A 14857-nucleotide genomic window follows, 5' to 3' on the forward strand; every position below is an offset into this window, starting at 1 on the left:
TGTGCCTATAGCAGCTCTTCTGAGGGACCTGGAACTCCACAGAGCCTGGTTTCCTCAATAACCCAGGCATTCCCCTGGAGCTCTCAAGATCAGTCATTGGCTGGCTACAGCACAATGCCATTTTCCTCAGTAGCAGAAAGGCAAAGGGATGTCTGACTGAAGGCTACACGTGGCAGTTAAGGTGTATTTGCCTGGCACAAGCATGAGCAGTGGCTTTTCCTTCAGTTAGCATATCCCACAGCTTCAATCAGTCACTAAAGACTCTCTTGAAACACCATTTGTCCTGATACCTGCTGTGCAGACCTCAGCCTCCTGCATTCACACAAGTGTGGGAAGTGCTGTGCTACAGCCACACATTTCCTTGGAAGATTTGCGTGACTGGGCTTTCTTTACCTGACAAAGAGGCAGCAGGTCTTCTCATGCATCCTGCTTGACACCAGTCAGCTTCAGCCCAGCCAGGGTTTTTGGAGTGGCCCTGACCCACACAGGACAGTCAGCCAGAGCCACAGCAGCAACTCCAAGGTCTGTCAGAGAAAAAGGACAGCCAAGCATGTTGCCAGAGCCTGGTGTTATGAAAGCAAGTAAACTCTCAGGCTCTGGCACAGAAGTGCTTTTCGGCCCATGGCAGCAGGCCATACCTCTATCAGCACCTGGCTGAGCTGAGCCCCTGGCAGGTACAAGGCAGTGTTAGAGACTTGACACTTCCTATCACTCACTGCAACACCCAGGCACTTACTTGCCATAGCCCTTCCATTTCCAGGCTCACATTTTTCACCTTGCTTTCTTATGACAAAATCCTAGCACGTTTACAAGAACTGTATTAAGACCCAGGGGGTGGGGGACACAAGAGAATTTCATAAAAGCTAATCCAAGCTTACCTGTGAGCTGTAACCTGCACAGCTCGAGGCCAAGGACTGCTGTCCCACAAGCACCCCACTCCTTGCTGCTGCACATGTGTGTGCTGGACACCTACAGCTGGCACAGGCTCTGCTGAGGGACCATTTATGACATTCCTGGATCTTTGCTGATGGCTCATGCTGCTCCTTAAGGATTTAGAGGTTGGTGCCACCTCCCGGCTTCCTGCAAGCACGCTCCGCAGAGCACACCTTTCCATATAGAAAGAATCCAAAATTACACACTGCTCTCACCTGGCCTGCACTGCAGCCTGCTCAGACAGAGCATTCAACACTCTGAGCACATCTCACCTTGCCAAAGCCTGTCTTGGACTCCCAAAACCACTGCTGCCTTAAACAACTTCCTGCTGGAAAGCAAGTGTGCTGGTTTTGGCTGGAATAAAGTTCATTTTCTTCACAGTAGCTAGTGTGGGGGGCTGTGTTTTGGATTTGTGCTGGAAGCAGTGCTGATGGTGCAGGGATGTTTTCCTCGCTGCTGGGCAGAGCTTGCACAGAGCCAAGGCCTTTTCTGCCTCTCAGCCCATGGCAGCAGCGAGTGGGCCGGGGGGCTCAAGGAGGTGGGAGGGGACACAGCCAGGACAGGTGACCCCAACTGACCCCAGGGATGCCCCAGAGCAGAGGGAGCCCTGCTGGGCATGTAAAACTGGTGGAAGGAGGAGGAGGAAGGGAGAACATTCAGTGATGGTGTTTGCCCTCCCATCTCCCAGGGATGGCTGAACACCTGCCCGCCCATGGGAAGCAGGGAATGAATTCCTTGCTTTGCTTGAGCACATGGCTTGTGCTTCCCCTATTACACTGTCTTTATCTCAACATGTATTTCTTTCACTTTTACCCTTCCAACTCTCTTTTCCATCCCACTGGTGGGGGAGTGGGCAGGTGGCTGTATGGGGCTTGGCTGCCAGCTGGGATTAAACCATGACAGCAAGTCACTTCCTTGCTGCATGATTTTGGTGTCTTTGCGTGGTTGCTGGGGGTAAAAAAAATCCTAAATTCAGCCACTGGCAAAGAAAGCAGGAAGTTTTCTTCCAACACTATTGATTTTCCTCCTGGTACCTTGGAAACGAGAAGCCTCGGGAAGGGGTCAAGGAAGACTCAACATCTAACGCCAGGTTTTACAGCAGATATTAAATACACACTCCCAACTGTGACTCCTGGCCTTAGCTAATCAAAATAAAACTCTCCCAACAAAAAGGCTGACTTACAGTGGGGTAGAGACACAATTGACTCGGAAAATAATTATGCTTCCCAATTCATCCCAGAAATGTAGGCAAATATTTAAAACTTGCTGTAAAATAGGGCTCATGCTTATTTTACAAGGTAAACAGTGCTGGAAACAGGACTGTGAGGTTTACATTTTATACCTTCAACAACAGTGTCTGCATACATGCAGGGAACAAGGAAAGCTCAAACATCCAGACCCACAGCACAGCCATAATCAAAAAGGCTCGCTCTTTATTTTAAACATAAAAAGAAACATTGTACACAGCATTGTTAGAACTATTCAGTACCTGCATTCCAGAATTGTGCCCAAAACTTTATTTTATAACTTTGAAATTAAAACAAAAGAAAGAAAATATCTTGCCCTTCTGCTGTATGATGTTCAAGGTTGCCCTGGATCGAAATTCCAAGTGCCTGGAGGAATTTACCAGCTTAACCAGGAGACGTGGCAATGCAAACAGAGGAAGATCAATGTGAGCCCTTAGGATACTTTGACAATACCACAGGTTGCAGCAGGGAGGATATGGATGCTTGTACTGCACCACAGGCAGCTTACTCTTCTGATACTCTGCAGGTTTAATACACAACCAGATGCACACACACCTTCACTCACACAAACCCTGGTCACACACAAAATAATAATAATAATAATAACAATAATAAAAACATGAAAAGTGACCTAGATTTTTTTTTTTCCCTTAAAGAGAAGACTAGCACTCTGTTTTTAAAAAAGGGGATAATACAAAATTGGCACAAGTAGAAGGAAACCTGGGGGCTAGGTGTAGCCCACCAGCTTCTAGCCTTCCAACTACAGCAAACACAGGGTGGAATGGGGTGCAGCATTGCCTTCCAAGGGGCTGTCAGCAGTACAAGCTAGTGGCAAACTTCCTTCACTTGGAGTGACAAAGATGGTTTGTTATGGGCCGTGAAGGAAGGTCAGCATTAGATAAGGACACAGGGACCTTACACTAGAGAAGAAGGGAGCCCTGACCAAAATAACCCTGAGTTTTTTTCCAGCAGGGAGGAAGCATGCTATATTGTGTGTTTGGGAGGAGCTGGTGGTTCCCTGCTCATCCATTCCCTAATTATTGCATTACAGTCATGATTCTCTCTCCCTAAAACTTAACCAAGGGCATAGATAGACAAGGAGTCAGTCTGCCAGGACAAAAAGTGACTGATGCTGTGCTTAGAACTTCACCACCACTTCCACCCCTCCCAAGATGTCCCAATGCCACCAGCCTTCTAAGAAGAAAGCAGATGTTACTGCAAGAAAGAAGCTGCTAGATCAGCCAGCATCCCAAACATCATAATGGTGTTTTATAACATCCCAGGAAAAAGCAAGATTTCACTACAGCAGAGACAGGAGAGGAAGAAAAATTCTTGCTGTCAAAGTAGTATATTAGTGAATCCTTTCCTGAACTCCCTTTGGAAAGCAGTGCTACAGATTTCTGGGGTTTCACAGTAGAAGCTAGAAACTGCTTCTGCCCTGTTCTTTAGGAAAGGCAATTAAGTCTGCCTGCAACAGAGGCCTTTTCAGAGCTCTTCCAGAAAGAAAAACATCTTTATGCCAGAAAGAAAACTCGTTATGTACCTTCAGGCCAAAGTCTTTCAGAGGGTCATAGGTCCGGGGGTCCCAGTTTTGGAATACTACATGAAATGTCTTAAAGAGTCAAATAACAACTTGCAAGCCCCAACTCTGCAAATTAAGCCCATTTTGAAGATGTTTCATATTAATCTTTCAAAAACCCGTGGACACCTCTATGCATACAGATGTGACTGCATGCATGTTCACACACAGAGCTGACTTCTGGAAAACCCCTTCACATCAGCCTCAGGACAAAGGTCACAATGCAAGACAGAAAAAAAAAATAACTCCACACTAAGAAAACTTACCACAAAAAAAATCATAGCCCAGATACCAGACCTGCAGCTCCCCTGGAACATGCAGTGGGATGAGCTATTAGAGAAGCATATTGTCTAGGACATAACTAATGTCTAATCAGGCAACAGCACACCACAGCCACTACCTTCCATGGATGCTCTTCTTTACCATCCTTCATCTTAAAAACCATGGTAAGGATTGAGCCCTGGCCTCAAGTCTGCATTTCTTACCCTTCTTGACGCAAGCCAAACCACGGCTGCGACGTCAGACTGTGGTGAAGTCCTACTTCCTCGCTTGTTTGTACACAATATCCTTATTCTGACCTTTATTGCTTAGAATACCAGCTGTGCTGGGAAGACAGAACTGATAAAGATGCTGCTCCCTCTCAGGAGCCAGGTCAGTGTATTTGGAAGACCAAAGCAGGACTTCTGTACTATAGCACCGAGGAATAGGTCTCAAGCCCATGGGGAAAGCCCTGCTGCAGGCCCATGCTCAAGACCAGGGCTGTTGGAACCTGAAGGATTCTTGCTGCCCTCTTGGGCTTGCTCTTATTCCTACCCTGAGCTGCACTGCAGCTACTGCAGATCTCAGACTCTGCTCACAGGTTAAGGGTTACCAGTGAGTGACTGGCAGAAGCAGCACTGAATTCTGGTCTGTGCATTTGGTAATACATAGTTTACAAGTCTCTAAACATGATCAGCTGGCCAACTGCAGATGAAGATCCATCTCTTATTATTTTTTTAAGTCACACCATCACCCGGGGAGCAAGGTCTCCAACCTCTCTGCTGAGGCCAGCAGAAGGCTGAGCCTTGTCCCTAGGTACCACGTGCCCCCCTGCCACAAGCAGAACAAGATCTCAGGCACGATGTGAGCAGCTGTAGTGGGGAGAAGAGAAGGTGGAAGGGAGGGGGAGAAGGTGGCCATAGGCAGACATCCATCAAATGCTTGTCTGAGGATTGACTCTTCAGGGTTGCCAAGTTAGTCCCTACTCACCACAGCTAAGAGCTTTGAGCACTGAAAATAAAAGGTTTAAAGAAAGTGCTTCAAAGACCTACAGCAGGCAAGTTACATGTCAGGATTAACTGCAATCTCTTGGAAAGCCAGGGAAGAGAAGGCATGCTGACAACCATAAAACAATCCTTTGCTGGAACAGCCTCAGGATGGTTCCAGCACAGGAACCTTCCCTGGCCTTCAACCCAACAGAGAAGTCTCCGAGATACCAAGGTGGAAAGAGAAAGGGAACAGGATGGTGTGATGGGGATAGAGGGGAAAGGTAGATTGGTTAATACAGTGAAAGTCTAACACTTTTACCAGCCTCTTTCCCATTCATCATCCTGCCCACCTTGCTTTCATACAGGGACATCTTTCCAAAACCACGAGGGGGAAATAAAACCAATGAACAAACAAACAAAACAGTAATGAATTTTGTCACAGGGCCCTGCTGAAAGAAGGCTCAACAGTTTGCACATTAGAAGGACATGATCCCTATGCAGAAAGTGCTGCTGGAAAAGGAGAACTCCCAAGCTGCTAAATATGGCCTGATCGTTCTCGGGACATGACGTGTAACAAGGAGAAGCTTGAGGTCCAGGCTGAAATCAGAGAGCAAACACACTGTCTTGTCTGGGCCTGTGAGCAAGTGTCTCAACACAATCCAAGAGCCCTGTGAGTCTCTCCCGAAATGCAAGTGTGTCCAGCTCCCACGCTCAGTCCATCTCCATCGACATTAGCCGGCGACGCTCTCGTCTCGTTTCCTGCACTTCCTTCTTGCAGCACCAACGGGAGCTGCAGTAGCCAATAAGGCAGGATAGGAGTCCAATGACAGTGGCCAGACCAATGCCAATCAATAGGGGGTACTTGAAAGCATCCAGAACTGAAAAAGGAAGGCACATTTGTTAGATATCACTGAGAAATTCAGACATTCCCTTTATTTCTTCTTGACTGAAGAAGGAGAAAATACCACATTATTCAGTCAGGGACAGATTAATTATTTCAGAAAGAAATTACACTAATTTTCCTACTTGATTTCCATCTTCCCAGGTTTGAAAAATTGGTCTTTTACTGGTCTCTCTTTCCTCTCCACCCTAATTCTTTCTCCATCATTTCAAAGCCTTGGAGAGGCTGGAAACTCCTAGAAGAACCTTGGAGTGAGTAGCAAAGTAGAATTTATTCCAAGAGTCATCCTATCACACATTTCTCCAAACAAAAGTATTGGACTGTTTACCCAATTGGACTTATCAGAGGCAGAGTATGGCTGCATTCTTTGTAATACATTTCCAAAAAGCAAGGAGTGGACTCCTTTATGCTTTGAATTATTAGAATTACTATATATTTACCCTGTCTAATCAACCTTCAAAGCTGGTGCCTAAACAAAAAAATTGATTTTGAAGTACCTACTGCTCAGTTAAAAGGCAGTAAGAACTGAAAAGGGTTCAGAAAGTACAGTTATAATAGTTATCAGCACAGTGGTGAGAACAAAAGCTTCTTGTTCATTTCAAGTTCATGGAACTTCCAAAAATGACCTCTCCTGGAAAGATCAAGAAAGCAACTAGTTCAAAACCCCTCCTGTATTCATTTTCCTCCTTAGCTATGTGCTGAATGCAGTATCTAGTGTGCAACTTCATGCTCATGAAGTCTAGCAACACTTACAACTCTAGGTGGAAAGAAGACAAGGTATAAGTGCAGGGAGCAACCTGTCTTGTCATTAGAGAGGGAGGAAGGAGTCAGAGCTCTGATTTTTCTCCTCTCAGCTTTGACACTAACCACAATGTGACTAACTCACGTGCCCAATCTGCAAACCAAGGCTTCCTCCAGCAGGCAGCAGAAGGGTTAACACTTGGAGAGAATACTGTGCCCTTGACTGAAAGATGCCTCAGCTACACAAAACATCACCAAGAGGTGATCAGGAAAGAAAAGGCTCCAGTCTTATATCTATCGACTGTTTAGGCAGAACAGATTCTTCTACTCTGAAGAATCCTGAATCAGAAACTAACCATAAAAAAAGATGACAAAATCTAATGAGATCACCAGAGGCACCTTTAAAAGTGTTAAAAGTTTTAAAAGTTACGGGGAATGTTTGCCACAAAAAGACATAATAAGGTGTTAAAAACTAAATTGAGAACACATGTTTCAGTCTCTTACCATCCATTTTCACAGACAGAAAGATGGGTTTGGCTTTGATGTCAGGCTCCCGCTGCCACACGCCCGTGGCAGACCGCACCCACGGGGTCACTACGCAGTAGTGGTTCCCAAAGTCATGGTCCTCGCAGCCGTGCACGCGGAGACGGAATTCCAGAGGGCTGATCCTCTCCAGGCTGAGATCACTGCTCCCATTCCTCCTGCTCTGTGTCACAATCCCTCTCCGGTCCAGCGAGGCCAGCAAGACGGGTTCTCTGTCCAGCGCAAAGGAGCGCACAGCAAACCAGGAGACATCGAAGGACATATCATCTGTGTTTGTGGACAAAGAAGAATTCAGTTGGTGAGTCCTGAACAGTATTCGTAGTGCCATTTCTCAGCAGAAAGGTTAATCTGTAAGCAGCGCAGCCAGCACTGGGCTGACAGCAGAGGCAAGAAAAAAAAGAGAAAACAGGAAGAAAAAGAGAGAGTCCCCTGAACAAGCCCTTTCAAGGAAGAAATTTTTCAAGGAAGATTCCAGCAGTGAACTGCAATGAAATGCACTGACAGGAAGAATGGAGTTGTACAGAAAGGGTGACTTACCACAGGGATGACACAGAAGTGATTTCTTGCTTTTCTGCCTGCGATTCTGAAATTTGTATTTAAGTTTTTACCAAGCAGGCCTAGTATCATAAGAAGTGCAACAGTTATTTTGCACCCATAGTGGAAGATGGTGGGAGTGCTAGATATTTGCTAGCAGAAAGTGATTTGCAATCACTGTCTTCATGAGGGCCTACACAGCCACAAGATCAGAAGGCTCTTTCCTGAAGGCCCCTTCCTTACATTTAGAGTTTGCCTAAACAAACACAAACCCTGCACAGTGCACAAAAAATTACCTGCAACAGTACAAAACATTCAGGAGCAAAGCCTGACCATGCTGCTTTTATACACTTTTCCCAGAGTTGTGGGTTACTGTGACACATCAGACATGATGCCCTGTACAAGTTTCACCACCCAAAGACACAGTCTGTAATATGGATTTGCAGGAACTTACACTTTTAACACAGCTGACAGGTAGTCAGAGTCCACCAGCACATCTAGCTCGCTGTGTGTTCATGCAAGGTCCTATTGATCTCATTAGCAGGTCTCAGTCTTAAGCCTATTAGGTAGATGTAGCTCAGCATCTACTTTAAAAATCACCGCTATTCTTTGCTATTCATGAGCCCAGCAACACCTGTCAGAGTCTGAAACCTGGCATGACCTGCAGCCCAGACAGGAAAACCTGCTCCCTTGTTTCCTCACAGGTCTTCTTTCCTGGCACACAAGCAAACCGATGGGCTCAAACTGGAAACAGAAGTTACTATTTCTGTCCTGAGTTTGGAGTACTGGTACAGTGTGTGCACACCTAAGGCAGTCCCCACTGATTGTTGGCAATGTATCAAACCTCCATTTTCTTGTATTGAGAGCTCTGAAAAATAAAGTACTAGCAATCTGAAATTTAAAACTGATCTTTTGTCTGAGTTTGCTTTTCTCTTAAACTTTCACATTGAACTCCACTGAAGCCCTAAGCCTGCTGTTGTACTGAAATTGTTTACAGATCTAAGTGAAGATAATTTTTAAGTCTCTATCAGTCAAGCTAGCTCTTAGGCAAAGAAGGGCACCTCCATATTTTAAAGTAAAGGGAAGTAAAGGGATAGCCTCAAGTCTTTTACTTGAAGGACATTATCAGCTGGCCACATGGGACATTCATCCTTACTACAGAAAAAAACTCAAACAAACCAGTGTTTGGAGCATAATTAACTCCTTCCTAAGGTGCACGGTTTTTACACACATCTACAAAAACAAAACAAAAATATGAGAAAGCACATGTTACTAGCAGAGACAGTGTCTGACCACACTGCTCTGGGACACAGGCCAGTTTCCTGCCCTGCCTGCCACAGCCTGGTGGTCTGGGCAATGCACAGAACCTCGGGAGAGCACCTGGCCTGCTTTGCAGTCCTACAGCAGGATCAAGTGCCCCAATCCTACACAGGGTTCAGCACAGGTCACATGGACCAGCAGCCCCCAGAGGAATCCCTCTTGCCTCCCATCCTACAAATTCTCCTATGAGATACTTGGCAGAGCACTTGGACCACTTCCCTTGAAACCAAAGTTAATAAAAATTACCATAAACACATGTTCAGTCAAAGAGAGCAAACTCTGACCTCTGCTTTGTGCATTCATCCAAGTGTCTATGGGAAACAGGGCCTCTGCTGGAGAGAGCTCTGTTTATAGAAACCACTCTTCATCCCTGCTGTCAGTTTATGCCAAATACGGTAATAGCACTGGGAATGACCAATTCCTTCCAAAGATCCAAGACTGATGCTTGCTCTTGTGTTTCCAGGTGCTGTAGGAGCATTATGGACACCTTTCAGGCTAAGTCAAATTATACTTAAACACACCACTGACCTTGCTAGAAAGGGTTTAAGTAATAAATTTAGATATTTAAAGATAATAATCTAGTCTTCAGATCCACAGGCAGCTTTGAAGAATTCTTCCTTTTGAATCCCAGATAATTTGAGGCTCCCTTCCCTTCACATGGGTACAGGCACTCGCTGTCATTTTGAAATATTTGAATCTATCTTCTGTAATTACAACATGGGACAACAGTATTATGCCAACATATTTTATTAGCCAGTATACAGTCTGCAATTAGTGACTCACCACAGACAGTCAGAGGGAGGATTTGGCTCCGAGTACTCTGTCACTATCCTCCTTGAAATAGCTTAATACAGCAAAGTCATCTGATTAATTTCTATATATCTCTGGGTTTCATGCAATAAAAACACAGGCAAATTTAGCAAACACAGGACATAAATCAGGTGCTCTCTAAATACCAAAGATGAACATGCCTAGCAGCTTCCAAGTGCTAATAAATATGTAGATTCACTGGCGTAAACCAGGTCACACACTTGGCATCTGCACCATTCCACACACCTTGCATCAATGTTGATGAATCATGCTCAATTTTTGACCCAAATCTACAAAAACTCCACTTCAAGAACCACACTCATACTCAACAAAGGTTTCTTTTCCTGGTTCTTTCTGTGCCACAGTCAGTAGTGTGGGACACCTGGCAAAGGTGAAGCAGAACATCCCAGTGCTCACAAGAGCATCAAGGACTTCAGTGCCACCAGCACACATGCAACCCTAAAGGAACAGAGAGCACTGGGAGCTGGACACTTCAGAGCTCTGTGAGCAGAGTTAACAGTGCTGCTGTGCTTCCTCCCCTCCTCAGCCAGCGAGGATCATCAACATGTAAAGCACATCTTTATGCACATTTTGATTTGACACACAGGGCTAAGCTGTCTGGGTCTTAGCTACTTCCCTGACCAATCACTCCTCAAAAGAGGGAATCCTATTTCTAGACCAGCTTCTTAGGAACCATACACTTCCACTGCTTAGAATGGAACTCTCTCAGCATCCTGTTACAGTGTTGAATCACAATTTTGAGACCCTTTTTGTTTACTACATTTAAATGAGGTTGAATAGGGCTTCCTAGAGAGCTGAGCAAACCACTTCAAGCCATATAAGGGGTAAACAAGCTGGTTTTGTTAAATTCTCTGGAGTGCCCACTGGGTCTGTCTGGAGCAGATAAAAAAACCCCACATCTCCTTTCAGACACAGTAAGTAATACTTTTAAATCCCTAAGCACACAGCCCAAGAATGGGTGATCTGGGAAGTCTAGAGAGATCATTTGTGAAAATGTGTATTCAACAGAAGTATCAGAAGCAGCTTTTATATCTTCAGGGCACAGAAGAACTACTATTCCCCACTGACACACACACATATTCCCCTCATATCAATTCAAAACACCAACCACAGCTGCCAAGCCAAAGGAGCACTTCTTTAGATGGAGCAGTTGCTGCCATGTACTGGGCATAGTAACACACACTCGATTTCAGCAGGGTCTCAAAGAAGCAGAGGAAATTAAAGCATGTAGCAGTCACACCAAAACCTTTTCTACCCTTTTAAAAATTTCCCACAGGGCGGATACACACACTGAAAGCATTGTGAGTTGCCTCTACCAGAAAAGGGTTCAAACCATAAGCGATGCCTCTAGAAAAAAAAAAAAAAAAAAAAAAAAAGGATCAATCTAACAAATGGCACTGACAAAGCTAACTGGTCATTTAGCTTTTCTTCAGCTCCTTGGAAGTACTTTATTTCTTTTTAATTGTGCATACAAAGATGGAGAAGAGGTGGCAGCTGACACCCATGTACTACAGGAGGCATACATACTAATCCACATGCAAAATTGAGTGTCTGTGTGCACAAGAACAGAGCTGGCTGGCATACCAAATATGATCGAAGGATGTGCATTTAACAGGACATTTTATGAAGCATCCTGCTCCTCACTTTGCTCACAAGGGACCACAGACCACAGCCCTGCAGTGGGTCTGACATGAGAAGTACAGATGGCCTTGACAGCCACCACGCCCCTCAGAAGGGAGTCAAATGCATTTGCTCTTTTCTCCTTTCTCATCACCTTCCCAAATGGAATGACCATGTCTGTAGTGCAGTCATCTGTTTTCTGCCAGAAGATGCTGATAACTCTTGCCCTGTTTCTCTAAGTGCCAGGTGTAGGCTTTCCCTAACAGTGTGCCTCATGTCCCCAGTGGGATGAGACAGCCCTGTTATTTTCACAGTCTGTCTAACATTTGGCACTAATTTAAAAAGCAAGTCCTCCATTCCAGTTGTGAATTAAACTGTGATACTGACACAGCATAAAGACACATCAGAGATGGGATACAGAGGAATAAGGTTACCAGTGAGGAACTCCATCTGTTTGCTACCATACAAGCCCTTCAGCCCTTCCTCTAACCTGCTCCATTAGGAGCCTCCAGCTCCCAAGGCCAAGAAGGCAGATGGATGAGGCAAGTCTGCACACCTTGCATAAATTCCAGCTGTTCCCTGCAGCTCTTTTGCCAGTCTCATCCAGAGGACCAGCAAGGACTGTGTTTCATCACACAGCATGACTGGTTAGGCCCCAAGTCTTGCTCATCCTGCAATTGAAGGCTCAGAGCATGGACTGAAAAGCCCCCTCAAAGCTTGCCACATTACCACATTTTACTCCACTCTAGGTTCACTTGTCTGTGCCCCATTACAGACTGAAAAATAAAGAAACTAACCAAACCACCAACATGAAAGAAACAAGATAAAAAAACACCACAGACGTTTGCCATGTCCAAGATGACATTACCCAGCTATGGAACAGATTACAGTGCTGACATTTAAGGCTCTGCTCTGGCTGCCCTTGACTGCTGGAAACAGCATCATCTCCAGCTCCAGGGATAATCTATCAATTCAACAGACACCCACAAACCCTTGTGAAGCTGCCCAGTTAAAACTTAACTATGCTGATCAGCAGCTCCTCAAAAGACAACAGCTTTTTACTTCAACCTTTTTGATTATCCTTACCCTGTCTGTGTTCCTCCCAGTCCAAAGGTACCAAATACACACAAACCCATCCCAGTCTCAACTTCAGTGAAGAGACAGGAGAGCCCCACCATTACTAAGTGGCCTCTTCACAGCATGGATAAGGCTGGAAGAGACCACTGGAGGTCATCTGGTCCAACCTCCTTGCTCCAGAGTTATCCTAGAGTACATGACATGGGATTCTGTCCAGAGGGCTTTTGAATCTCTCCAGAGAAAGAGCCTCCACATCATCTCTGGGGCAACCTGTTCCAGTGTGTGGTCATCCTCACAGTAAAGAAGTTCCTCCTCACATTCAGGTGGAATTTGTGTTCCAGTTTTCAAGTTTTGAGTCAGGGATGCTGAGGCCTCTTTCACAAGGCAATGCCAAGCTTCTTTAGGCTGTCAAACACCAGCAGAAGCAGCAGCTGCTCCCTGTCAGCAATTATTGCTTTGGAAAGGGAGGCAGCTGCTCTGAGTACTGCCTTGCAACAATACCTGCAAGAGCTTGAGCACACCTCAACGTGGAAAAGGCTTCCTGCTGAGCAGCAGGCACAGGACAGGCTGAGGTAGATGCACAGGCACACATCACTGCTTGCTGTGCCCAATATCCCAGGCTATGACTCTTTTGACAGCAATAAAGTTTACTCAGCTCTTCCTCCCTACCAAGCATTTCAATAATACAATCTACAGACTTCTATCATTTTTTCACAGGCAGCACATGACTGTAATCTAGCAAATTGCTTCCCTGCCACGCACAGATTTAATGTAGAACAGACATCTTGTAATTTCAAAGTGATGGGCCTTTACTAAGCCTGGTACTTTATCTCATCAGCTACTACATCATAAGTAATATTTTCTGCACAGCACCTCTTTTGTAGTGGTTCTTGTGTAGGCTTTTAGGTTTGGCATGAATCACAACAACTTTATATTTAGATATATTAACACATATTTATATTTACATATATATTTGTAGATTTATTTTAAAGAGATGCTTATATTCATATACATAATGACTCAACTCACTCCAAACCCAAATTCTGGGTATAAGAGAGTTATGCTCACAGCATTTTGATGAAAAGCAGTTCAGACAATGCTTGGCAAGCAGCTAGGTTTTGAGCAATTCTTTGAACTCTTTAGCTCTCCATAAAAATTTGCTTTCGTGTCTGCTACCCTTCTCACAGGAACTAGGTACTGTATTTCTTTCTTCCACATAAAAAGAGGATGCTCAACTCTGAAGTCCATGAACATTCACTTTGACATTCAGGCTGCAGCAGTCAACTATTATGATTTTTATATTTACCTTAAGCCTTAAATTTACGCTGAAGTGAGAAGCTGACTGACCAGGTGTCTAAGATTTCTTTACAGATGACCATTTTCTTCTAAATGGCTTAGGCAATGGAACTCCATTCCATTTAAAGGGAATAGTTTTCATGGCCCATCTGATGGCTGTAGGTTGAGATTACCTGCATTGGGGTCAGTTGGTGGGGCCAGCAGAAGAGGATTTGATGGTAAGAACATTTTTTCCCTCTCCCCTCAGGAGGTAAAAAGGAGAGAAAACCACTTTAAATTGAGCTGTGTAAAAGCAAGCACACTGTCCTGTTTTTACCTAGTTCTACAGAATTGTTCTCAACTCTCCAGCCTCACTCAAAGGACATAGGGTTGTCCTTCTGAAGGCAAATGAGTTGCAAGTGAAATAATTTTGCTGAAATACCTGGCTCAAGTGGCATTCCTTCCGTTGTGACGATACACAGCAAATCTGCCACCTCGCCCTGGTAAATCGTTGGGCTGTCAGAATGCACCGAGACATTGAACACAGGACCTGGAAAAGAGTAACCACAATTATTCATGACAGGCTTTACTTCACTGTCCAACAGCCTTCTTGCACGTTTTTGAAGTATTCTCTCCTGGTTTCTAGAAACAGAGCTCTGAAGTAGGGATAAGCAGCCACTTAAGTTTTTTGTAAAATAGTTTTTCTTTTTTAGCCATTTAATCCTGTACTAAAACGAAGTACCCAAACCATCAGACCTTTCACCCAGCACAGAGGCTGCTCCCCAAATCTGCCTTCTACTCTCCAGCACTGAAGGAGCTGATCTTCCACTGGTGACTCCTTTAAGAGCATGGGTGTTAAGGTCTTCAGGCTAATCCAGACTGGATCATTTTGCTGAGGCTGTCAATAGGAATTCAAGTTAAAGCAAAACAGTATCTTAACAACAGCAATGGTTCTACAGTGGAGCTGGAACAGACAATACAAGTAATGCATCTGATAATACTTTTCTGT

The 14857-nt window shown here is 44.8% G+C and overlaps 1 protein-coding gene across 2 annotated transcripts in view; it reads right to left on the reverse strand.

The window, feature by feature from the left end:
- Positions 1-2344: 2344 nt before the first annotated feature.
- Positions 2345-14857, reverse strand: part of PTGFRN (prostaglandin F2 receptor inhibitor) — a 66079-nt gene continuing 53566 nt past the window's right edge. For both annotated transcript variants that reach the window (XM_005524190.3, XM_014253601.2), the window contains 3 exons: positions 14291-14398; positions 7153-7458; positions 2345-5884 (listed from right to left, as the gene is read on the reverse strand). In XM_005524190.3, the coding sequence (XP_005524247.3) occupies positions 5718-5884; positions 7153-7458; positions 14291-14398 (581 nt within the window). In that variant the 3' untranslated portion in view covers positions 2345-5717. The remainder of the gene's footprint in view (positions 5885-7152; positions 7459-14290; positions 14399-14857) is intronic.

Source organism: Pseudopodoces humilis, chromosome 2 (genome assembly GCF_049639895.1).
Source record: "Pseudopodoces humilis isolate 2021_Gansu_Grassland_sample_001 chromosome 2, ASM4963989v1, whole genome shotgun sequence".
Classification (NCBI taxonomy): domain Eukaryota; kingdom Metazoa; phylum Chordata; class Aves; order Passeriformes; family Paridae; genus Pseudopodoces; species Pseudopodoces humilis.